Below are 24,679 nucleotides of genomic sequence, written 5' to 3'. Positions count from 1 at the left end.
ATCATCAAATTGGTATCTCATTTCAAATTCGCAACATGACTAAAAAAACGAGAAGAAGAAACCGTCGACGACGGCCTCGCAGCTTGGGAGCTCGGCTGTCGACGGAAGAGCGAGGACCGTCGGGCGGGTATTGTTGGGTTTACTGCTGGGCGTGAGTCGTCCCTAATTCGCAGTGGCTCTGGCATGTCGGCGCGATTCATTGTTCTCGACAGCGGGAGCTCTGTGCGAGAGCTGACTGCACTGGCGAAAGACTCGCGTAGGGACCGAGACGCTGTGTCTGTGAGCGGCCAGTCCATAGAGGTGTGGTCGTCACCAAGGAGATCGTGCAGTGCATCGCTGCTCAATGGTGTTGCTTCGAAGGGCTCGTTCGTTTCCCCGTTGGCCGTGCGACGTTGGCTTTCATGGAGAAGCATTGAGCCGACGCCACTTCGATATGGGTGGCGAGGCGGTGGAGGCTCGACGCCTCTAGGTTTTAGCGAGGAGTCATGTTGTTCGACCATCTTGCGAAGCGCGTCAGAATCGATGCTATCGGCGTTGGAATCATTCGAGTAGACCGAGCCATCTGAGGCATCATCCCGTGTGGGCTGCGCACTCGCTTCACCAGGACCCGAATTACGCAAGAAGTCAGCGAGTGATAGTATGTTGTCGTCATCTTGGACTTTGGCCTCCTTGGGTTGTAGGGTCTTGTTCTGAGAAGGAAGGGTGCGTATGAAGTCGGCAAGGCCGCGTACGGAGTCGCCCTGCACTCTGGCCTCACGTGGCTCATACGTCGACCTGTGTGTCTTTGGCAGACCAGGCAAGACCTTGGCGAATGGTGAAGACCTGGCTTCAGTGGTGTTGTCTGCCGTCGAATGGTCAAGTAGGGTGGCCGGCTCCTTGCCTTTGGCTTTGCTGGTTGTCCTCGTAGGTGGAGTAACTTGAACATCAGAATCATCAGGCAGTCCATGCCATTGCATGCCGTCACTGGCATACTCTAATGATCGGACGCTTTCGATGGGCGATCCTAGCTCTGAGGCACTGCCGTCGTCCGTCAGCGTTGGCATTTCGCCACTGTCCATGGAGTTTCTTGAATTGACTGTCGACGGTCGAGAGGCAGCGACCGTAGGAGCCCCGTCCCTCGGCGGCGCCTCGAAGACCGCATCTGCAGGCAAGGCTCCCAACGAACCCAGCATACCCACGAGCTCATTCTTCGATTCGAAGACGCGGAGGCTCTGCTGGATGTGCGGAGCTCGAAGAACGTATTCGAGACCAAGATCGTAGAGGCGTTGGCTGGAGCCATTCAGACTGTGGAGGGCGACTTTGAGGCTGTCATGGGCTTTCTCGAAATTGCCAAGCTCGAATTCGACGTGCCCCATGAGGAACATCGTGAAGGCAAGAGTCCGCTCGTTTGGTTCAGCCTCATCCAAGATCTGAGACGCGGTTGCATAGTCGCCAAGCCGTGCAAACACCATTGCCGAGTTCAGCAAACATAACGTGCTTTCGAGATTGCGGCTGATGGTTCTTGATAGGTAGAGGAACGTTTCAGCAGATGTTTGCCAATCGAAGCCATGGTATAGAACGGTAGCGTGCTCCCACAGGTCCAGCTGCTCGCTGGCCAAATTGGTCGCTTGCGTAGCAACGTCGTCAAATTTGGTGCCCAGCAATCGAGCAGGATGTCGTGGAGGGATAGAAAGTATTGTTGGCATGGTGGTCGACGTTTTGAAGTAGATAGACAAGGTACGCTTTGATCATAAATCTTTGTTTGCTTTCAGACAGTCGTGAATAGAATGAATAGATCGAAGTAGTGAACACTCAAAGGAATCAGGTTCGACCAGAGTTCACATACGCGTGGAATACACGTCGACTTTATGTACTGAAGTTTAGTTAGACTGGGCGGTACACAATCTTGCAGGGCCCCTTCAGACACACCTGAAATCCGTGAAAATGCTCACATGAAGGCGGTCGTTATCAGCTGTGAAGTGCAGTAGGCGTAGAGATGTGGCGGCCACGTTGCTACTAGCTGTGGTCTTCGTCGACGGAGCGTGCGGCTCAGGTGAAGTGTAGTTGTGGAGAGAGCGCTCTGGAGCAAGCCTCAGCCAGCCTCAGGGACCAATGGCGCAAGTAGTGGGCGAGAGGCTATTGCCAGCACTTCGTAGGCAGGAAGGCCACAGTCTTGTATTATCTCGACATTTGAAAAAGCACGCTCAAGGATGGGCGCAAACTCGACCCATTCGTGTCGGCTTGTGATCAAAAAGACTGTTTGCAGAGCGCCTCTGACGAAAGCTTGAAGGTGTGCGGAAATCAGAGATGACTTGCGGGGATAGACGAACAGGAAGATCTCGGCCATCAAACCATCGTGATGCAAGTCGGTGGTGCTCGGGACTCTGAGCATCCGATCTTCAGGTAGATATTTGTTTGGACATTTGTCGACCTCGATACCGAAGAGATTTAACGATTCGGGCAGGGATGTGCGACGAAGGATCTCTTCGAGCATGCCGCTGCCAGCTCCGATCTGAAGATAGAGATGTTAGCAAAACAAAGCAGCATCCAACAGCTGCGGGGAGCCGTTGTTTGTAGCCAGGTGTGCTTTTGGCCGCAGTACGTACACTGAGCACCAATGAGGCCTCTCCACGGGGCAGACGGGCCAAGAGGGTCGAGATCAGCGTGGAGCTGATGGCACAGCAGCAGTCGGGGAAGTGTTTTGGCTGCTCGGTCAAGCTAGCGAGAATTGCGTCCATCGCGATGGTGGTGATGGTGATGGTGATGGTGAGTCACGAGGTGTTGCAGCAGAGATGCAGTCGAAAATGTTTCATGGTTGAAACACTTCCAGCAAGACGACTGCGTGCCCCGCCGTCGCGCAGCAGTCCAGTATGCGGCCAGGTTTCATGATACAGGCTACCACGTCGATATCATATTGGCTCTCGTGTGGCTCATGGGGTTAGCAGCGGCCTTTGATACGAAATCTGATTGTTCTCAGGTCATGCCATGGTGTTGGGAGCGCGTTGAAGACCGACTGAAGGCGGGACATGGTAGATGGTGATGGTGGTGTGGAGCCTGGGCACGAAAAGTAGTGAAGACAGTAACTTGCCGTGGTAGCCTTGGGACATGTCAAGCCGTAGTATTGGATCGTGTAGCAGAGGGGAATGCGATAGTATTTGCGTGACTGTAACGTGCTTGGAACAGGTATTCCCGGAAGTCGCAGTGTGGTGGTGCAAGTAATGGAATGGAATAGTGCAATAATGGCAGAGGTGAAGTGGCCACGACTAGACCTGCCCACTCGGCGTCTGATTCTGCTCTCAGCTTCCCCGTCGCTGCACGATCGTCCGTGCTCTGCTCTGCATTCTCTCTCTCACTCTCACGCTTTCACATGACTGCGAGCCTCCTCCGATGCGGCGATCGAAACATTGCCGACGTTAGGCGCTTCTCACCATCGTCGTCCACGTCCACGACCCGACAGTCAGGTCACTCACCCGCAAGCGCTTGCGTTACCGCACCTCGTCCGACTTGGAATCCCAGCCCTGTGAGGACGAGCATTCTTCTGTGGTAGCAGCCGTTGCTGCTCCTGCTGTGCTTCGGTGCTTCCAGGCTAGAAACGGCAAAAGCGGTAGACATGCCGATGGATGCTCTTCCCAGCCCCCCGACGTGAACACGTGCGAGCGTCAACATCACGCGGTCATGGCCATACCAGCAGGTGGCACTTGACCTGTCGTCTGCAGGCCACGGCGGGATCACCTGCTCGGAAGGGCCTACGCTGTGTCATGGGGAGCCTCTCCTGCAAGCACCCTCGGGCCATGCTCACCAAGGACACGCCGAGATCGTCCAGCGCGCCACACGTGCTGCAGACCAACACCGCCTCACATCATCGCGGCAAACCGAGCGACGCCGCCCGCCGTGCAGCACTATCGCGGTCATCGTGCAGGAATCCGGTCTCGAGCTCGGCCGCCCAGGCAGGATTGTTATTGCAATCTCTGCTATACCTCCAAAGGGGTCTGCCATAAGACGCGAGGGCTGACGGCATCAATAGGCGCTCGTGCGACCCTCGATGGAAGAGCGGATCAGGAACGTCTCTGCTGGAAGCGTTGGAAGCTTGTTGCGCATCCCGGTCGTTGGCCACCTGCAGCCGTTGATTGGGGGCCCGCAAAGATGACGCTTATGCCGACAGGGTTAGGGCCTCTGACTGAGCCGAGTGCGGCCGCGAGGCTATCGGTGCTCCCGATCAACGACATCCAACCAAGCCCTCCTACTCTCTCTCCACGACCGCTGCGTTGCACCCAGCTCTGGGAAACCCGCTCACCTTCGATTCGGCACGCATGGAACGACATCCGCCTGACTTAGCTCGTCCCCTGAAACAGACAGCTGTAGCTGCCGTTCAGGGCAGTATTCGAGAACGGCTAGAGCGCAGTGAGCATGTGCGGACGGCGAGTGGCCACCACCCTCTGGCTATGACAGCGTCTGCGACCGTGCTCCTTCAGCCTGGATGCCGACTCCCATGGACCGCGATGCGTTTCAGCAAATGTATCAGCGTGCGTGTACAGCTCTGTCGCTCCATGTCTCGCCAACTTCATATGCACCCCATCGCCGCCCGTGGAATGGCAAAAACTCAGGCGGAGGAGATGCCCTCTTCAGTGCTCGACCGAACAGGATACGCGCCTTGCAACGTTACAGACAAGGGAACAATCTTGCTCATCTCGGACGGGTGATCCCAATTGCATCGAGCACGATGCCGCAATCTCTGATGCTCTCTGCTGCGTGGCCCAGGCATCGCCATGTGCGGCAGGGCATCACGCATGAACGCGACTGCTGCGAGAAAAAGATCCAAAGTGGGAGCTGGACTAATGCAGAGCTACTGTATGCATGCTGCTGGATGGTGTGCTGCAGCAGGCCACAGACGAAAAATGTGGCGCAGTGCATCCAGCTTAGTGCATGGGATCGCTCGGATTGATATAAGCCTGGCCACCCCGCAAGTAGTCACAGTTGCTCGTCAACCGCACCCTTCGCCCGTCTCATTGGCCGACATCCTCCTCCCTTTCCTCTCTTCTCTCTCTACTACCTGGGCGCGCCATCTAATTCCAGTCGTTGACACCTCTCTGAGACATATTACGTCGTTTCCTTTCGTTCTTTAGCCCTTCCCATCGCACACAGACGCCGTCTATCCATCGCATCGCTTACATTATCCACACGGTCGGGACCGCACCTCATCTTCAACGCTCATATCATCCGCTGCCATGCCTGTGCAGCTCTTACCGGCCTCCGCGCAGGCCTTTGCGCCTCGATCGTCTCCAGAGATCGTCCTCAACACCAAGGTTGAGCCTTGGTTAACGCAAACGTTGAAGCGCATCAACCGAATCAAGCGTCCTTTGAACAGCGTTCCACAACACTTCCGATGTCTGACGGAGACCCTCGGCGGCTCCAATGCCATCTGGACGCTGGCATCCCTCATGTTACCCAAGGCGCCTGACTCGGACCTGCGCAAGGACTCCAACCCGCTGATAGAAGCGCTCTTCAACTATCAGCTGATCCACGTGGAGGCTTACGTTGTACACGTCGACATGGTATCACAGCACGAGGTCGCCTTCAAGCTGACGCCGGAGACGATCGAATCGCTGGTTGAATACCACAAGGAAATCTATTCGATCGACGCCTCGGCGAGCACATGGAGTTGGCCAGAGAAGGAAGCACAAGTCAAGAAGATGCAGGATGAGTTCGTGCAGGGTGCGAACAAGTTTGTTTTCCGTACCAGTGTGCGCGCACTCGAGGGTCTGGAGGAGGATGGCGCCGGCGAGTTGCTCGAAGGACGATCAGAAGAGGTCAAGAGTGCAATCATGAACCTTTTCCTGCCGCTCCTTCCACCGCCACCGCGGATCGTGGATGTCATTCACCCAGCGCCAATTCTGCCGAATGCCACCATCCCCGGCCACTGGTGGGCACCACCTCCCCAGCACATGGCACCACCTCATCCAGCTCCTGTGGATTCCTGGAAGGTTCTGCCGTCCACTCCTTCGCCAACGGCGACCTCTTGCAGCGACAACCAATCCAACACCTTCTGGCAAGATGTCAACCTCCAGCTGCCGTCGCCCACGCCGTCTTTCAGCCAACCGTACACAACGGCGCCGTCGCAATATTACAGCTCGCCTCAGTGCATGGCACCAATGCCAGCAATGCACCTCCCCAGCTCGCTGCCACAACACTGCGGTAACGACATGGGCATGGGAGGCTACCACGAGTTCGGCTGGAGCCAGAGCACCTTTGCACCTCAATATGCCACCACGGTATGAGCAAAGAAGTGATCCTACCTCCTCAGCCAGTCGTTGAGCGACTACAACGTCGGCGTCCTGGCCACACCCGGCGACGTTTCTACTGGAACACCTTTTCGGAGCCTGATGCGCACAGGCGCCCTGACATGCGACCACGATGTACATAATGTTACGCGATGCGATGCGAACGATACCCGATGTTGATCATCACTACCCTCAACATCACCCCGCAAAACAGCGAAACAGGGGCATACTGGACGGCGTTCTGCAAGCGACTCTTTGTTTTCTTTTTCGTTTGTCTTTATTTTAGCGAAGCGAGCATTCGATGTCTTTTCTGGATTTGGGGATCGAATATCACGACGCGCGATGGGAGAACAACGCATTACAACCTCGGGAGGCATGCAGTGCAACAAGATGAGAAGACAACGAATTCTCGACCTCGCGGTCAACCAACAAATTATGGGAGGAAATGATGCATGCTTTTTGACCGTCTGGACTCTGCGCGTTGTTATCGATTCTGCGCAGCGACATCTGGAATGTCGATTCGATTCTTAACAAACCGCCTTTGCGAGCGCCTGGAAGCCCGCCGTCCGTACGGTCGTACACTCCGGTCTGGCTAGTCCTGACAGCGGATACGACCAGGATGGCGTGGGGATGAAGGCGCTTCGCACGATGATGGAACTTTGGTACTGGTGACCAACTGGACGACCCCATCGGCGATCGGCAATTTGAAAAATTGTTGAGCAAGGAGCGTTTGAGACGCTTTGCTTGGTAATATGACCTCCATCATCTATAACACGATCTGGATCTTTCATCGATCTGGCAGCCCGAGATCAATGGAGTGCCGTCTGTGAAAACGGCGGTCACTCTTGAAAACTGGAAACTATCACTGAATGTCTGGTATGTTCAGTGAGATAGCACCCGGGATCCCGAACCGCTTGTTTCCAATCGCAAGTCGGGAGGAGGTAGACCTGCGCTTCGAGTGGTTGTCAGCGATGAAATTTTGCAGCGTGTTTTTTGTGCGAATGGGCCGCCTTCACTGGTTTGGTGCCATTCGCCGTGGATGATGGAGGTCAGCAGGATAGTGGCCATCCTACTATACTCCTCTGTTTGAGTGAGAAGTCTGCAGACGCTGCGCGTTTGGGGCAAGTGGATGCTGGGAATTTTAGGAAGGATGGAATGGTCGCCTACCTACAGCTTGGACTGTTTGAGGCTGATTCGGACTCCTCGACTTTACTATTTCGTAGTATCGTAATTCACTCGTTCGAAAGTGCTTGATGTTCCAAAGTGAATAGCATATCAATGGGAGGCTGAAGTGTGATATGGATGGGTAAGCCCTCGCTAGCAACGGCTCGGGCGTTGCAGCCGGCGCCTTGCCGTCATCGGTCGGCGCAACATGTGAATGGCGTCTTTGTGCTTCGCCGTTACGCTCTCGTCGCCGCTGCGCCGGTCCTTGTGCCTGTGATCTGTACACTCCACGATATCGCTCGCGAGCCCGAACGACTCTCACAATGCAGGAGTAAGGTAGCACGTCGGTCCAGCCTGCCGCCATGCCGCCCGCCAGCAGTCCCCGTTCATCCACGACTGCTCCAGCGGCTCCTCGTGTAAGAAGAGCCCCCCCTCACTTCACCTGTAGCCCTATCACGGCGAGACTCGCCCACGGCTGTCGCAAGGCCTCTACTGACCCATTGCGCACCCAGATGAGCCCACACAGCCCCCCAGGAGCCACACCACCGCCGTCGCAGCGACCACTGACGCCGCTGTCATACCTCAGCTCCCCCGTGCCCGACCTGGCCTCGACATTGCACACCCAGCCCGCCGACGACGATGCCGACGAGGCCAATGTGAGCTTTCTACGCGACTCGCTCGAATCACTGGACCAACCCCCTGCCCACGAGTCCGCGACGACCAGCAGCTCACTATCGCGCGGGACACACGTTGACTATTCTCGAGACCCACGGCGGCGGACAAACTTGCAGCAATCACACAGCCAAACCGCACCGGCTCAAGCGCCCACTGACAATCTGGATGACCTCTCACGGAGGGAACGGCTGCAACGAGTGCTCGCACGCCTAAATCGCATACACGACCCAGCCGGCTCGTCTGCCTCAGCCTACGGCAATCGCACTCCTTCGCCCAACCGGCAGAGACTATACGATTGGGCGCCTTCCCACGACGAGCCTAACCAGCAGGAGGATAACGAGCTCGATCAGATCTTGGCGGAATTGCGGCGACAGCAACCTGATACCCACCCAGACATCCTGCGCGTGCTTAGTCAAAGCCAGCTGGACCTGACTCGACAACGTGAAAGAGAATCGCATTCGAGCGCGACCGCAGAACAGACAGATGCTAGCGAGAGGAGAGATCGTTTGAGGGAGCGAAGAAGGCGGGAGAATGAGTGGGTGAGTCTGCGGAATCGAGCTGTGCTGCAACGAGCGAGGCAGGAAGGGTCTCCCTCAGCGACGGAGAGGATGCTGAGATATGTGATGGAGCGCGAACGCAGTGGCATGAGTGAAGAGGAGGAGCGGGCGAGAGGCTCAGGGTGGTTCAATCCCAGCGGCAGCCGGTCCAGTACAGAGCAGCATAGGAGTGGCGCCTCTTCAAGAGAATCCTGGCCATTGCCTCCCAGCGCGAACGAGTTACGTGCGAGGACGATTCAAGAACGAGCAGAGGCCATGCAAAGGCGATATCTTACCGAGAATGCGGCTCCACGACTACCACGGATCTCAACTCCACCTGTACCTGCAACATCCACCCCACCGAGCATGTCCTCACATTTCTTGGAGAGTGCTCTGAAGTATCTCAATCAACTCCGATCGTGCTATCGCTACGAGGAAGCACTTTCGGCTGCGATCGATCATGGACTGGCAACTAAAGAGTTCTTCGCGGACAAGCACGATGACTTTGTCATGGATCTGGAAGAGCTGAATCCGCTCCCCTCTTCTGCGTGGCTACAGCCAGGGACAGTACTCGAAGGGCATCAACATGCGACAAGCGGTAACGCCGCACTGCTGCAAACGCGGCCCACGAGCTCGTCAGCACATTCTGTTGAGCAGATAAATCCTAACTTCCGCAGCCATGGCGCCTCTGCGTCCTTCGACCATCCTCCTGGTTCGACGAACGTGCAACCTTTCGATGCTACGAGACCCTGGCTCTCACACCAATTCACACCGCCAGCACAACTTAATACGACTTTTTCCACAAAGCCTTCGGATGCTGGCCATGATCACTGGCCGGTCCGAGTCATCATTCACTCGGTGGACCTCGAAAGGATGACATTGCAGGGGACGATGGAAGCGTACGACGTACCTCAACACCCGGCCAGTGTCTCGATCTTGCAATCCAGCGAAAGACCGAAAGCCGGGAAAAAGCACGCCCCTATAACGACCTACCTCGAAGGACACATCATCGACCTAGCAACGCACTCTTTCCTCACACCCAGCGCTTCAGAAGTAAAACGCTCCGGCCCACACCCAACAACTCCCTCCAACGCAACCCCCTACACAACCCTCTTAGACGCCATCTCCTTCCCCTCAGCAAACGCCCACACCGACGCGGCCAACTGGCGCAAACTGCCTCCCTTCAACACGCTCCCCTCGGACGAAGAAACCGCCCGCCTCCTCCTCTCCCGCGGCCGCATGAACGAAGTCTCCGAAGAATACATCTTCATGCGATGGAAAGAACGGTGTTTCGTGCACGCGCGGGATGACAAGTGCAGCGAGGCGGATCGCGGAGGGGACCAAGACCGCGGACATGGATTGACGATTTCGGGGTTCTATTATGTGAGTTTGAGGAGGAGTGATGGGGTGGTGGAGGGTTTGTACTTTGATCCTACGAGTACGCCGTATCAGCATTTGAGGTTGAGGGGGAAGAGGACGGGGTGGCCGGCTTTTGAATTTAGATGAGTGGTTGGAATTGAGATGGCGGAGTTGGCCTCTTTTCGAATTATATATGAGAGTTGGCTTGCTTGCATCGTGGGGCGTGGAGAGATGGGATTAGTAGACGTTTGGGAGCAGGTGGCATACATCGATTGTGCATCTGGGCTTCATTTCGTACCGAATGGATCATTCATCTACGAGAACATCACTTTTCAGGATATCGAGAAATGTTGAGTGATGTGACGTTCTTCTCTATTCGATCGGTGCTACAAATATGTGGCACACGACCACGCAGATACTGTACATCATAGGCGGAAGGCCGCCGAAATCTACAGGGAGCACAAGCGGCAGAGAGACACTGTGCTTGCGTATCGAAGAACCGAGACCCCTGCAGCCATTGACTTTGCCGTTTTTGTTGACGATACTGCCCAAGAAAATTCCTCTCCCATGCCCATTTTCCTTTGCCCACCGACTGATGCTTGCCAAACGACGTTTTGTTTCCTTTGATCTTGAACGCGTTTACTGCTCGGTGGAGAAGTAGTTGAGGAGGATGGAGCGCTCCTGCGACTCCTCACCCCAGTCCTTGACGACGACGCACGAGCAGTTGACGACCTTGCGTGCGTTGCCCTCACGGTCGATTTGGCCTAGAAAACCAACAAGTCAGTCAAACCATCCCCGGTACGCAAACAATTTTGCACGGGCTAAATCCTACAAAGACCAGCCCACTCGCCGAGCTGCTTGCCATCCGGGACCTTGATGAGCGGGATGTTGTGCTCGCCGCACAGCGCGACGACCAGCTTCTTGTAGGCCTCCTCCTCGCACGCCTCGTTGAGCACACACATGTGAGCCTGTCGGCGGTCGAGCGCCTTGCTGGCCTCGCGCAGGCCGCGGGCCAGACCGTCGTGGATCAGGGCGATCTTGAGGACTCCCTTGAGGGCGTCGAGGACGGACATGCTGCCGCCCTTGGCGGAGGTGTCGGCGGCGACCTCGACCTCATCGGCCGCGGCGACTTCCTGGGTGGGCTCTTCTCCGTCCGACTGTGAAGGGGCATGTTAGTGAGGGTGTTCGTTTGGGGTGTTCGTTTGGGGTGTTTGTCTTGATGTGAGGCGCGTTGGAGGCTCGATATGCCGGATCGAGATGTGGTCTCGTGCGGCCGATTGAGTGCAGATGAGGGATCTCAATGTCGCAGAATTGGTGACTGAGACATGGATTGGGGGAAACTCACCATCTTGAATGCTGAGTTGACGCTTTTTCAGAGTTGTCGAATTTCCTCAAAGAGCGCGCGTTGCGTGGTGATATAGTAGTAGTGGATTGGGATGGTAAACGCGGTGGGTTGCCGTGAAGTCGCTGATGAATTCTGGCCTCCGCGGTCAAGTGCGTTCTTGGCGACGCTAGCCGCCCGCCAGCCGAAGCTCCGACCGATCTCCTGGAGCTCCATCTCCATCTCCACGACTGATGACAGCATCAACCACCGACCGACGAGCACAATGTCGACTTCAACTTCTCGCGCAGCCATGAGGCTGCTGTCGCCTCGGATTCAGTACTTACAGCGTCCGGCTCGATGCACGCAGATCCGCGCCTCGTCACGATACAGCAACCCAGCCAAGCGGTCCTTTGCAGGTGCACCGGCACAGAGTCCTTCGTTCGCGGAGCCGTCCTTTGCATCTATCAGTGGCAGCTCACTGGAGGGTTCAGCTGAAGATGGAGCTCGTGAGCCTGTGGGCGCCCGTGCGGCGTACGAGGCTTGGGAAGAGAAGAGGCAGTACCACTTGCGAAGGATGAGATTCGCAGGAATGGGATTGCTCATGAGCATTTTTGGTCTGGCTGCATTGGTCTACAATCTGGATCTGGATGAAATGGAACAGGCGGAGCAGAAGAGGAAGGGTCAACAGCTGGATGCCGGCGAGGATTCGAACAAGCATTTCCAGGGCAAAGAGGTCGAAATTATTGGTGCAGGCGAGGACAAGCGGATTGTAGCAAGGGAACCTGGTGGTGAGGTTGAGCTGGTTGAGACTGGCACGAGCAGTGTTCCACTATTCCCCAGGACCATCTACCTACCCACGTCTCCCGAATCCGTTCCCATCGACGCAGCTGGAGCGGTCGATGCGACGCAGCCGAATGCTGCAGGCAACCCAGGCAACATCGAGAACCAAGAGGAGTACACGCTGTTAGGACTTGGGATTCGAAGTGTCTCATTCCTCAATATCCAGGTCTATGTCGTGGGCATGTACGTCCGGACACAGGACATTAGCGCTCTCCAGGAGAAGTTGATTCACGTCATTAACGAGCGCGCATCAACTTTGATCCCCTCAGAAAAGGAGGAATTGAAGAAGCGGCTACTGGACCCACAAGCTAGCAGGGAGATCTGGGCTGAACTGCTGAAGGTACCGGGCCTGAAGACTGCGTGGCGAATTGCACCCACCAGGAACACCGACTTTGGCCATCTTCGAGACGGCTGGATCACGGGTATCAACAACCGCATGAGGGAAGCGAAGCAGATCGCTCAGGGCGCCGAGACAAAATACGACTCGGAAGAGTTTGGCAAGGCCATTGGCGAGTTCAAAGGTATTTTCAAGGGAGGCAAGGCGCCGAAGGGATCTGTTATGATCCTCTCGCGAGGACCCACTGGCACATTGGATATCTGGTTCCAGGCGAAATCTGGTGCGAGTGGGCAGAAGTCCATGCAGAGGCTGGGTTCCGTCAATGATGAGCGGATCAGCAGGTTGATCTGGATGGGCTACATGGCCGGCGACAAGGTCAGCTCTGAGCCAGCGAGGAAGGGCGTTGCCGAGGGATGTGTGACTTTTGCTGGCCGCCCCATTGGCAGCGCTGAGAGCAGGGTGGTGTAAAATGCACAATACGTTGTGAGCTATGTTTTAATGAGTCTCAACTCACTACCACGGCGTGTGAGGAGTTTTCAGCGGCACATTACCTCAACTTGATTGCGGGTTTGTACAGATATCGTCTCCTCTGCGATGTGATCTTGCTGCCTGCGACATAGCCATGGGTGGCACAGTCGTCTACTCCTCGACTGGGAAGCCAAGTGTAAGCAGTTATGTGTCGCCAAGGCATGTTCGTGGATGGAGGAGGAGAGACGTTTAGAGCGTATGAGCGCCGATGTACTACACAACGAGTATATTGTGCAGGATTGATTATTTTGATCACCCGATTTTGCAGTCCTCCTTCGATCGCTTCATTCATAATGTATTTGAGAGTGGTGTTCAATACATGTAGAGACGCATGTGAATAGCGAGTAGACGTCACCACCACGTGGCCAGGATGGCTCGTGCCTGCCGCAGCATCCACTGCAGCGCGAGAACGAGCAGAGCATCAGATCGTCACGTTGGCACTGCACGTCTTTCGTTTCTTCCCTTGCAATCTTGTATAATCTCTGTGATACAGCGCATCTGCAGGGCTCCGTAGATTTGATCATCTCTCGCCCTCCAAAGGACTCTTCCTCACAACAAGACTCAAAATGCCGAGCGTCGACGCAGACGCAAACGCAGGATGGACAGGGGCATTCGTTACCCAAGTGCAACATTACATCCCGATGCTCAAGAACAGCAACCCACGCGCGCCTCATGAACGAGCACACGGCGATAAAGGCCCCAAGCCCTTGACGGCCGAAGAGATTCAGGCGCATCCGGAGTATCCTCATACTCACTGGGATTTGAAGCCTGAGAGCAGAGGCAAGATCGATGTCGCCGAGGGACGGGGAGGACCTTTCAAGCTCGCGTATGAAGTGCATGGCCATGGACCCAGCAAGATCATCTGGATCATGGGTTTGGGTGGTTTCATGAAGACGTGGCAACGGCAGACGAAGGATTTTGGCCACTCTGAGGCTGACAAGTATACTTGTCTCGTTTTCGATAACCGGTAGGATGCTCTTGACGATTCGTTCGATGTGGAAAGTGTACTGAATAGCTATCAGAGGAATGGGTGACAGCGACAAGCCACTTCTTCGATACACGACTTCTGAAATGGCAAAGGATATTGTCGAACTATTGGATCATGTTGGTTGGAAAGACACGCGAAGTATTCATGTTGTCGGTATCAGTATGGGCGGCATGATTGGACAGGAACTTGTACTGTCTTCGAAATAGTCTCTGATCCCCTACGAGCTGCTAACTTCGCGCAGGCCCTCCAAGTACCCGACCGGATATGCAGCTTGAACCTCATCTCGACAGCCCCTAGGATCATTCGCACACTACCCTACTTCGAAAACGTTCGCAATCGAATGAATCTGATGATTCCCAAGTCACTGGACAACCAGATAGCAAAAGTCAAAGGTGACTGCTATTCGGCCGAGTGGCTGGCCAAACCAGACGAGACAGAGCACGTCGTACAACCCTTCCCAACCAACGGCGATCGATTTGCGGCTGGGGAGATTAGCAAGCGTCTATCACCTGGCGTTTTCACGCCGAAAGGTTTCTTGTGCCAGCTCTACGCGGCAGGTTTCCATCACAAGTCTGCAAAAGAACTCAAGCAGCTCGGAGACGTGATCGGCAGGGATCGAATTCTCGTCTTCCATGGCACTGGAGATCACATGATCGATTTTATCCATGGCGAGGTGCTTTATGAAGAGCTGGGAGGCGATGAGAGTGCTGTCACCAAATCCTTCCATGAAGGCGTAGGGCACGTTGCGCCGTTCGAGCTCAGAAAGGAATTCCGCAAAATCATTGTGAACCGCATCGAGAAGACGGAGGCGTTGAACAAAGCGCAAGAGATACCAATAGAAGAATGACCTGCCTTTTCTGTACGTCGACTACTGCGAATGGTACCAGTCATACTACGAACGCATTGTAGGGCTCGCTGACCGACGAATGAAGCAAGTTGTACCTTCAGCTTAACCCCACCCCATACGAGAGTAGTACATCCATTTGTTTGCCATTGTCGCCCTTTGCTTACTACTCAGGTGTTTGCACCTTCTGAATCGGGCAGATTTCCCTGGAGTCATTGAGGTGATTGTAGTCGTCGGGGACCGATTAGTCTGACTCACGGGGATTACATGCTGGAGACATCTGGCCATGATAAGAATCAAAGGATTGGCTTACCAGCAGTGAAGAAGCAACTCACCAAGATGGCATCGAACAAAGTCGCAACGCTGCCAGCAGCGGACTGTGCCGCCGAGGGCACTGAACAACCGAAGCGTGAAGCGATTTCACTTGTCCAGTTCGAACCGAAGGTGGCGATGAATCCGGTAACAGCTATTGAGAGGACGCTGCTATATACGAAGGATCCAAAGGGTTACTTAGTGGAGGCGCTCGGAGAGGCTGTCTTCGAGGAACGAAAGCCGACACTATGCATACCAGACGAGATCGATAAGGATGTATGTGCTGCATTTACGTGATATGAGGAAAGCCGATTGCTCATGAGTATAGTTCTATGGGACCGGAAAACACAAGTCGAACTTCGAACAGCATATTGCGAAACTCCTCGGGAAAGAGCGTGCCCTCTTCTTCATTACAGGTGTTCAGGCCCAACTGGCAGCTTTGATCTCATACTGTGACCGAGTGCCCAACTATCGGGTCGGATGGCACGTATCTTCGCATCTCGAGTCCGCAGAGAGGGATGCCTATCAACATCTGTACAAGCTGAAGAGGATTCTCTTAGGAGAGTCTCCAGATGAGCATCCCACCGTGAACGAGATCAAGGAGGTCTTGTCCCGTACGGAAAGCTGTCGACCGGCAGCGATCTTGATAGAAGTTCCCAACAGAACCCTTGGATGCAAGACTTACAGTTTTGAAGAACTCCAGGCCATATCACAGGCGTGCCGTCAAGCAAATGTCAAACTGCACTGCGATGGAGCCAGACTGTGGGAGATTGAGCCATATTATCAATCCAAAGCAGGGAAGTCGATTGCCGACATCTGCGCCTTGTTCGACTCAGTGTACGTGAGCTTCTATAAGGGACTGGGAGGCGCTGCTGGTGCCATGTTGCTCTCCAACGACTCGGACTTGATCGAAGAGGCCAAGGTATGGCAACGAAGGACCGGAGGCAACGTATTTACATTGATGTACCAAATCATCGACTGCGAGCGAGGATTCAATGAGTTCTATGGCGGCTTCAAAGCGAGGTGGAAGAAAATGACCGACATTGCGGATGGCGTTCACAAAGCGACAGCAAAGTACAGAACGAAGGACGGTTTGCCGTATGTGCAATTCAATCCGGAGGAGCCAACGTGTTGTCAGGCACATACGGTGTTCCAGGGGTTCACGGCCGATGAACTTCTTGCGGCGAGGGATCGGGTGGAGCAGAGGAGCAATGTTCGACCGTTTGAAAAATTGCGGAAGAGGCAGACGGTTGACCTCAGGCCTAAGGAAGAGAGGGAACGAGATGCAGCTGGCGAGGAGATACCCTTGCCGGATACCACGCAGTTCATGGAGTGGCTCATGATCGAGACGACCTTACAGGTCGAGACTCAGGTGTTTGTCGATGCGTATGTTGCTTTGTGTGAGGAGTTGGCGGCGACTGCGACCGGTGTGGCTTGACTTTTCAATACAGACGGTTGAATTGGATGATACATCGTTCTTGCAGGCATAATCTAAAAGTCTTAGAGGTTCCATGCTGAAGTCGTTTGGTTGATATCGAAGTCTGCAGAGGTCTCTCGAGTGAAAGTCGCCGGGCCAACGCGCCACGATCGATCAACATCAACAAGTCCGAACTCAAAGTCCTCGCGACAACGGCCGCCAACACCACGCCAACGACTTCACACTCACGACACATACAACTCCAAAATCCCATTGATACGACACTCGACAGACGATATACCGAACTGGGATTGAATGCGGCCCCCGGCGGCCAACCTGGAGCCGACGATATGAGCACCTCAAAGCTGGAGCCGACCACGTTCCTGACGCCGACGACGTGTTTCACGGTCGCATGCGTGGCCTTTTCCCTAGTCGCCCTCTCGGCCGTCTGGCGCAACTCGAAGAGTACTCAGTCGACGAACGAGCAGAAAAATCCAGAGCAAACGCTATCGAGACCGCAACCCCAACGAAGAGTCGCAGCGGATTCACTGTACGCGGAAACAAGAGATGAATATGTCGAGCAGGAGGCAGAGGGACCGATACCACCCCAAAGTCGACAATCGCAGATAGCAGAGCTGATTCTCCTGAGCGCGAGGATTGCGCAGCTGTTACGAACATGTCAACAAGAAATGCCGCAGGCGCGATTACCTGTTGTCGATCTGCTGAATGAGATATCGATTCTCACGACTTTGCTCTGCCGTGTGCAGCAAGAGATCCTCACGAACCCAAACTTCTTGAGCCAGGAAACGCTGTCTGCGTGCTATGAAGCGACATCGAGCTCCGTACAGGCGACGCTGTTATCACTGGAAGCGGCATTGAACAGCGGCGTGCACAGTCTGAGCACTTTCTTGAACACCACCAAGCATTTGAAGGACCAGCGACCGATGCTTGACTTCATCCTTGAGAGTGCTAGCACACACAATGTACTGCCTACGCCACCTTCGGAGACGGCACTGGAGGCTTCTCTTGCCATTGCACAGAGTAGTCATGCACATCTCGATCCGTCACCGGCTCTCCAGGAGCACACAGGTATTACACCAAGCCTTGACGATTCTTCCTGGTCCCAACCTCCTCCGTACAGTCCTCCGAGTGCGGACAGCTCTCCGGCATTCTCCATCCGATCAGACGAGAAAGTCGAGACGCCTGCCACGGTAGCGATCTCGCCAGAACGTGAAGACTCTCCGGACGATGGCAATGCTTTGTACGATGCAGTCAACGACAACGACAGCGAAGCACTGGTAGACCTGCTAGCCGACGGAGCTGACCCATCCAGACATTTTGGTGATCTGCAACGGACTGCATTGCACCAGGCCGCCCACCACAACTACTGCGCCTGCCTCGTCGTGCTCCTCCGACACGGCGCCGTCATGAGCATCGAAGACGCAAAGGGAGACACAGCACTCCATCTAGCCGCATGGGCGGGCAACGTCGAAGCTCTCTCAACACTCCTGGCCCACGGCGCAGACGTAGACTGGCTCAGCGGCCGAGACGGCTACAGTCCCCTCTGGTGCGCTATCAGTGCCTACCAGATCGACGCCGCGCGTCTGCTCTTGAAGCACGGCGCTCGACTGAGCTTGCGTTCTGCTTCCGGCACGCGAATGATGCCTTTGCATCAAGCAGCCGTGACAGGGCAAAGCGCCATGTGCGAGCTTCTCCTCGATCGCGGAGCCCAAGTCGATTGCGTTGACGACGACTTGAACACCCCATTACATTACTGCGCCGCAGCCGGCTCGGTGTCCTCTGTCAAAGTCCTCCTCCGCAACGGAGCGGACATCGAAGCGAGACAAATCCATGGCTTGACGCCTGTCTCTTGGGCGAGTCACAAGGGCCACACTGAGGTGCTTGAGCTTCTGCTAGGCTATGGTGCTCGTCTGGACTGTAAAGCTGACGGTGGTGCCACGCCGTTGCACCTCGCTGCGAACCGTGGGCATACTGCTGCTGTGCGGTTACTGTTAGAGAAGGGCGCGAGTCGAAAGGCCGGACGTGCGAGTTGGGACGGAGTGGTCGGCACGCCGGCTGAAATGGCTAAGGCGAAGGGCCATGCTAGGCTTGCGAGGCTTTTGCAGAGGTGAGAAGGACGGGATTTGGTGATGAAACTTACGATTTAGGTGGACGGACGGATGATGGACTTCGAACGATTTGTGTTAGTACGACCTTGTGTACATTCGACTGGATACCCGCATTTTGATTTCGTGTGTGATTGATGGTTCTTTGGTAGTACATAGTTTCTGTACGGTGCTGTTCAATCAACGGCCGCCTTTCTCAGCTTCGTTTTCCAGAACTTCGATCAATCCACCAACGAGGTGGAGACTGCCAGTAGCCAGGACCTCGACCTTGCGTCCGTTGGAGATCTCACGGGCTTTCGTCACAGCATCCTCTATCGTGCTGACGACATGCACCTGGGCTTGCGAATCGATGCCATCCCATGTCTTGGCCAGCTCCTGTTGGACCCGCAGACTGGTGACATCGTCCTTGTTCGTGTTGATAGATACAAGATCTGCTTTGTATCCGGCGTCTTTGTAGGTGGTGTTGGGACAGAAGATGGCGTGCTTGAACGGATGTGAATCGTTCAAAGCCGCAGCGAGGACATCGTGGAGGCGTTTGGCGAGGGACGAGGCGTCTCTTGTCTGCTGATTGAAGATCAAGATCCGGGTTGCGCCTTCACTTTCGGATTTGGCGGTGCGGTCTGCGAACCAGCGAGCGGCTACCTCGATGCTTTCGAGGGTGTGCCCGCCGTCGATGTACCAGGTTAGGTTTGAGTCGACGGGGTCTGACCTCCTGTCACAGCGACCACCGAGATGTGTCTCTTCTAGGCCTTTGATAAACTCGGATGGAAGGGTGGACGCCGGATCGTATGGGTCGGGGATACCGCTGAATCCAAGCCGATGGAGGTGATGTGCGGACATCGAGACAGCCAACGAAGCGTTCAGCCTCTGGAAATGGCCTTGCAGGCCGAGCTCGATCGAGTCTATTGCCTTGTGCACCGGGACTTCATATAGTATCGTGTCCCTCTCCTTCGCTCTCTCATGCAACACACGCATGGCATCCTCGGGCTGGGGTACGGTAAAAGCGGCCACTCCAGGCTTGAAGATGCCCGCCTTGTGCCAGGCAATCTCACCGATTGTGTTTCCCAGTAAGGCTTCATGATCGATTCCCAGACTCGTCACACCATTCACTGAAGGTTGCACCAAGATGTTGGTCGTGTCGTATTCTCCGCCAATACCGCATTCGATCACAGCTGTTTCAACATTCTCTTTCATGTAGCAATGCAAGGCCATGAGGGTGAGGTAGTGGAAGTATACCGGCTTCCCATCTATGCTCCTTGGGTCTGCTTCACTCGACGCAGGCTTGGTCGCTTCAAACCGATCCCATACCTCCCAGAAGCATTCTGCGAACAGATCCTCGGAGACGGGCTCATTGTTGATCTGTATCCTCTCTCGCACGAAGCGAAGGTGCGGTGATGTGTACAGTCCTACTTTTGACGGCAGCCGTTCGGCCGGTATGCTCCTTCTAGTGGGCAAGTACTGCGCAAGGATAGACGAGATGAAGGAAGAGGTAGAGCCTTTGCCCTTCGTGCCAGCCACGTGAATGGGGTTCAGCCGGTCGAAGTCAGACGGCTGTCCACACCTATTAACGAACGTGTCCGATTCACTTGACAGACACAACCCACACCTCGTACCCTACTCGACGCACCCACCCGATCATGTCAGGAATCGAGCGCTTGTTTGACCCGGGACCTTGCTTTCGAATGGCCTCGACAATAGAGAAGTTACTCTGCAGGCCATTGAGAGCTGCGACGGCGGCATTGTAGTCTCGGCCGGTGCTGTAGTACCTCGCCGAGTCTCTGAGTCGCCGTATACACGACCTGCAGACGGGCATGGTGAATGTGTCGAGAAGTTGAGCTGGTCACTCTGGGCGAATTGAAGGTCGCTCTCGGCGAGCGATGTCGATCCTAGCGCACGGCCCATCCCGTAATCAATCCAGCGACGCGCTCACGTCACGTCGTCTCCATCGACGCGTTGTCCCATCTCGACTTCGACTTTCCCATCAACTTCCATTGCACTTCAACGCAAACCTCTCTCAACATACAGAGTTGTGAGTTGACCGGCAATCATGGCGCGAGCCAAGGAAGAGAGTGCTAGCAAGAAGACCAGCACTCCTTCTTCCTCCGCTAAACCAGGTCCCAAGCAACAGAGCATCGCAGGCTTCTTCAAGAAACAGCCAGCAGCAACCCCATCAAGTGCCACACCTGCCAAGCGACTTCTCGACTCCAAAGCTTCCAACCTGGCGTCAGACATTGGAGATGCGTCCAGTATTCTCGCTTCCAGCCCGCCCACAGCTGCAGGTGCGTCCGCACAGAGCTCTGTGATAGAAGGCCGGGGCAAAGAGAACGGTGAGCCTTTTGTGGTCGATTTTTCTGAGCTCTAACTAACCTGCTGATAGAAACGCCAGGCACGTTGTACTCCAGCCCGTCTCGAAAGGCAAAGAAGCAAGTCAACTACGCTGAATCCGACGACGACGAGGATGAAGTGTTCAAGCCACTCTCGGGCAACAGACGTGCTGCGAAGCGACGTCGTATCAGCGTCAAGGATGATGATTCCGAGGATGAGTTTGGGCTTGATGCCGGTACTCAGGCAGCAATGCTTGAGAGCGATGAAGGTGTGTACTCTTCTTACCCGCCCACTGGATCTACGTACGATCAAGCTTCAGTCGTACCCAGTACAGCAGGCTCTAGCCAGCTTCGATGGCTTTCAAATCCGAAGCTGACAAGTAGTTTCCAGACATGGATGATTTTGTCGTAGATGACGAACTCGAAGACGACGCAAAACCAGCCAAGAAAAAGAAGCGAGCGTCCGCTGCTCCGTCGGCGAAGCAGTCCCCAGAAATCAAGCCGCCGTCACCAATTCGTGACGACAGCGAGGAGATCCCGGAGTCTGGGTCGACTGCACAGCAATGGAAGTTTGACCCGGAGGCGCCTCTATCGACAGATCCTTACAAACCACCTCCATCACGAAAGCCTACTTCCACTGACTCCCAGAAGAAGCAGAAAGCACACCATACGGACCCTTCTGAGCGCTACACTTGGCTTGCTAGTATTCAAGATGCAGATCGACATGCACCAGACCATCCAGACTACGATCCACGGACTCTGTACATTCCTCCAATGGCGTGGAATAAGTTCTCACCCTTTGAGAAGCAATACTGGGAGATCAAGTCCAAATTCTGGGACACGATCGTGTTCTTCAAGAAGGGCAAATTCTACGAATTGTACGAGAACGATGCAACCGTCGGCCATCAGCTATTTGACCTGAAGCTCACCGATCGAGTCAACATGCGCATGGTGGGTGTGCCAGAAGCAAGTCTCGATCACTGGGCAAACCAGTTCGTTGCGAAAGGCTTCAAAATCGCTCGTGTCGATCAAATGGAGACTGCGCTTGGCAAAGACATGCGAGAACGCGACACAAAGGCGAAGAAGGAAGAAAAGGTCATTCGAAGAGAGCTCGCTTCTGTCCTCACCAGCGGTACTCTGGTCGAGGGTGGCATGCTGCAAGACGACATGGCTACCTATTGTGCTGCCATCAAAGAGACGGAGACTGACGGTCGACCGCATTTTGGCATTGCTTTTGTCGACACTGCCACTGCTCAATTCCATCTGGCAGAGTTCGTGGACGATGTCGACATGACTCGCTTCGAGACATTCGTCGCTCAGACTCGTCCTGGCGAACTTCTGCTCGAGAAGGGCTGTATTTCCGCAAAGGCTCTTCGAATTTTGAAGAACAACACTCCGCTGACCACGATCTGGAACCACCTCAAGCCAGACAAGGAATTCTTGACAGCCGATAAGACGCGAATGAAGATCAATGGCGAAGCATACTTTGAGAAGGTCGAAGACGATGATTCGGACTCATGGCCCCCTGTGCTACGAGAGGCTAGCGAGAACGAGCAGGCTTTTTCTGCCCTCGGAGCACTCATCTGGTACTTGAACATGCTGAAGATTGAGCGTGACTTGCTCACCTGCTCCAACTTCGCCTGGTACGACCCGATTCGCAAGGCATCGAGCCTGGTGCTAGACGGACAAAGCTTGATCAATTTGGAGATCTTCGCCAACACATTCGACGGCAGTACTGACGGTACTCTGTTCACGATGCTGAACCGTTGCGTAACTCCATTCGGCAAGCGCATGCTGAGACAATGGGTCTGCCATCCCCTCGCTGATGCCCGGAAGATCAATCAACGCTTCGATGCTGTTGATGCACTCAATGCCGATAGAACCGTCATGGACCGCTTCACATCATCACTGTCGAAACTGCCGGACCTCGAACGCTTGATCTCTCGCATCCATGCCGGGCGTTGTAAACCACAGGATTTCGTCAAGGTCCTCGAAGGCTTTGAGCAGATCGAATACACAATGTCTCTCCTTGGCTCGTTCGGCTCTGGTGAGGGATTGCTGGGTCAGCTTATTGAGTCGATGCCTGATCTTGCAGGCGCACTAAAGGACTGGAATGATGCATTCGATCGGCCCAAGGCCAAAGAGGAAGGTCTTATCATCCCAAAACCTGGTGTCGAAGAAGAATTCGACGAGAGCCAAGAGCGTATCGACGGCATAGAGCAGGACCTGGAGAAGCTCGTCCAGAAATGGCGCAAGGAACTTGGCTCTGGCAAAGTCAAGTTCACCGACAATGGAAAGGAAATCTACCAGCTGGAAGTGCCCCTCAATGTCAAGGGCATTCCCAAGAATTGGAAGCAGATGTCAGCCACCAAGCAGGTCAAGCGATGGTACTTTCCAGAACTCGAAGGCCTCGTGCAGGACTTGAAAGAGGCGCAAGAGACTCATGGTCAGGTTGTTAAGGCCATGTCTGGACGATTCTTCGCCCGCTTCGATGTGAGCTACACGACCTGGCTGGCAGCTGTCAAGGTTGTGGCCAACCTTGACTGCCTCATCTCCCTCGCAAAGGCGTCGGCATCGCTCGGTTCTCCCTCTTGCAGACCTGAGTTTGTGGAAGATGACGAGGCTCGCGGCGTCCTTGAATTCCAAACTCTCCGCCACCCATGCATCGAGACGACTACAAGCTTCATTCCCAACGACATTGGACTGGGAGGAGATGCTGCGTCTGTCACATTGCTGACCGGAGCCAACGCAGCGGGTAAATCAACCATTCTGCGCATGACCTGTATTGCAGTAATCCTGGCTCAGATTGGCTGCTACGTGCCATGCGACTATGCCAGAATGACACCAGTGGACCGTATTATGTCTCGACTTGGCGCACACGACAACATCTTCGCGGGCCAGAGTACCTTCATGGTCGAGCTGAGCGAGACGAAGAAGATCCTTTCCGAGGCCACGCCACGATCTCTCGTCATTTTGGACGAACTCGGCCGCGGAACGAGCAGCTACGATGGCGTTGCCGTTGCTCAGGCTGTCCTCCACCACATCGCGACGCATGTTGGTTCGTTGGGCTATTTTGCTACCCACTACCATTCGCTTGCCACGGAGTTCCAGCATCATCCTGAAATCTCTGCCAAGCGCATGGCTGTCAGAGTTGAACATGACATTCGAGACGTAACCTTCCTCTACCAGCTTGAGGACGGCGTCGCCGAGGGTAGCTACGGCATGCACTGCGCTGCCATGTGCGGCATACCCGACAAGGTCATCGACCGTGCTGAACAGGCTGCGCAGAACTGGGAGCATACAGGCCGCATCAAGGAGTCTCTTGAGAAAGCCAAGGAGAGCAACTGGCTTCCGCTTGGCCTGCTCAGCGATGTTAGCCACGTGCTCAAGGGCTCTACCGATGAAGAGAGTGGTGTGAGTGAGAGAGGCCTGGACGTGCTCCGCAAGGCTATCGCAGCTTTGTGAGGATGCCCGTCATTGATCGTCCCTGTACAATATACTTAGCGCGGCGTTTTGGCATGGCTCGAATGACATTCGTGACAAGAGACGGATATTGCTCTGAGCACTTGGTATTGAGTACAAGGTCTAGATAGTAGTAGAAACTTTTAACTCGCTGTCTATATTACATGCAGAGCCAGACCTTTCTGT

At 54.8% G+C, this 24,679-nt stretch overlaps 11 protein-coding genes across 11 annotated transcripts; 7 read left to right on the top strand and 4 right to left on the bottom strand.

Moving 5' to 3' along the window:
• Positions 1–17: 17 nt before the first annotated feature.
• On the bottom strand, positions 18–1,685 carry M409DRAFT_27765 (uncharacterized protein; the record flags this gene model as incomplete). The annotated part of the gene is made up of 1 exon (XM_033808718.1): positions 18–1,685. The coding sequence occupies one exon, from the start codon at positions 1,683–1,685 to the stop codon at positions 18–20; it is 1,668 nt and encodes a 555-aa protein (XP_033662597.1).
• Positions 1,686–2,071: 386 nt separating this feature from the next.
• M409DRAFT_58791 (uncharacterized protein) lies at positions 2,072–2,717 on the bottom strand (the record flags this gene model as incomplete). Its single annotated transcript, XM_033814004.1, has 2 exons — positions 2,072–2,491; positions 2,586–2,717. The coding sequence occupies 2 exons, from the start codon at positions 2,715–2,717 to the stop codon at positions 2,072–2,074; spliced, it is 552 nt and encodes a 183-aa protein (XP_033662596.1).
• Positions 2,718–5,204: 2,487 nt separating this feature from the next.
• Positions 5,205–6,254, top strand: M409DRAFT_69522 (uncharacterized protein; the record flags this gene model as incomplete). The annotated part of the gene is made up of 1 exon (XM_033818331.1): positions 5,205–6,254. The coding sequence occupies one exon, from the start codon at positions 5,205–5,207 to the stop codon at positions 6,252–6,254; it is 1,050 nt and encodes a 349-aa protein (XP_033662595.1).
• Positions 6,255–7,933: 1,679 nt separating this feature from the next.
• On the top strand, positions 7,934–10,138 carry M409DRAFT_69521 (uncharacterized protein; the record flags this gene model as incomplete). The annotated part of the gene is made up of 1 exon (XM_033818330.1): positions 7,934–10,138. One exon carries the CDS (start codon positions 7,934–7,936, stop codon positions 10,136–10,138), a length of 2,205 nt encoding a protein of 734 aa, XP_033662594.1.
• Positions 10,139–10,630: 492 nt separating this feature from the next.
• Positions 10,631–11,339, bottom strand: M409DRAFT_69520 (uncharacterized protein; the record flags this gene model as incomplete). Its single annotated transcript, XM_033818329.1, has 3 exons — positions 10,631–10,755; positions 10,824–11,148; positions 11,337–11,339. 3 exons carry the CDS (start codon positions 11,337–11,339, stop codon positions 10,631–10,633), a joined length of 453 nt encoding a protein of 150 aa, XP_033662593.1.
• A 286-nt stretch (positions 11,340–11,625) lies between these two features.
• On the top strand, positions 11,626–12,960 carry M409DRAFT_27761 (uncharacterized protein; the record flags this gene model as incomplete). The annotated part of the gene is made up of 1 exon (XM_033808717.1): positions 11,626–12,960. One exon carries the CDS (start codon positions 11,626–11,628, stop codon positions 12,958–12,960), a length of 1,335 nt encoding a protein of 444 aa, XP_033662592.1.
• A 626-nt stretch (positions 12,961–13,586) lies between these two features.
• M409DRAFT_69518 (uncharacterized protein) lies at positions 13,587–14,855 on the top strand (the record flags this gene model as incomplete). Its single annotated transcript, XM_033818328.1, has 3 exons — positions 13,587–13,987; positions 14,043–14,196; positions 14,250–14,855. 3 exons carry the CDS (start codon positions 13,587–13,589, stop codon positions 14,853–14,855), a joined length of 1,161 nt encoding a protein of 386 aa, XP_033662591.1.
• Positions 14,856–15,302: 447 nt separating this feature from the next.
• Positions 15,303–16,602, top strand: M409DRAFT_69517 (uncharacterized protein; the record flags this gene model as incomplete). The annotated part of the gene is made up of 2 exons (XM_033818327.1): positions 15,303–15,440; positions 15,493–16,602. The coding sequence occupies 2 exons, from the start codon at positions 15,303–15,305 to the stop codon at positions 16,600–16,602; spliced, it is 1,248 nt and encodes a 415-aa protein (XP_033662590.1).
• A 1,640-nt stretch (positions 16,603–18,242) lies between these two features.
• Positions 18,243–18,713, top strand: M409DRAFT_37506 (uncharacterized protein; the record flags this gene model as incomplete). Its single annotated transcript, XM_033810742.1, has 1 exon — positions 18,243–18,713. The coding sequence occupies one exon, from the start codon at positions 18,243–18,245 to the stop codon at positions 18,711–18,713; it is 471 nt and encodes a 156-aa protein (XP_033662589.1).
• A 174-nt stretch (positions 18,714–18,887) lies between these two features.
• On the bottom strand, positions 18,888–20,520 carry M409DRAFT_69516 (uncharacterized protein; the record flags this gene model as incomplete). The annotated part of the gene is made up of 2 exons (XM_033818326.1): positions 18,888–20,258; positions 20,314–20,520. The coding sequence occupies 2 exons, from the start codon at positions 20,518–20,520 to the stop codon at positions 18,888–18,890; spliced, it is 1,578 nt and encodes a 525-aa protein (XP_033662588.1).
• Positions 20,521–20,754: 234 nt separating this feature from the next.
• M409DRAFT_27757 (uncharacterized protein) lies at positions 20,755–24,496 on the top strand (the record flags this gene model as incomplete). The annotated part of the gene is made up of 3 exons (XM_033808716.1): positions 20,755–21,034; positions 21,085–21,360; positions 21,423–24,496. 3 exons carry the CDS (start codon positions 20,755–20,757, stop codon positions 24,494–24,496), a joined length of 3,630 nt encoding a protein of 1,209 aa, XP_033662587.1.
• Between the last annotated feature and the right edge of the window lie 183 nt (positions 24,497–24,679).

The sequence above is a fragment of the Zasmidium cellare genome (assembly GCF_010093935.1).
Source record: "Zasmidium cellare ATCC 36951 unplaced genomic scaffold M409scaffold_39, whole genome shotgun sequence".
Taxonomy (NCBI): Eukaryota; Fungi; Ascomycota; class Dothideomycetes; order Mycosphaerellales; family Mycosphaerellaceae; genus Zasmidium; species Zasmidium cellare.
Note: the sequence above shows the minus strand (reverse complement) of the source record. Positions and strands in the feature narration are given on the sequence as shown.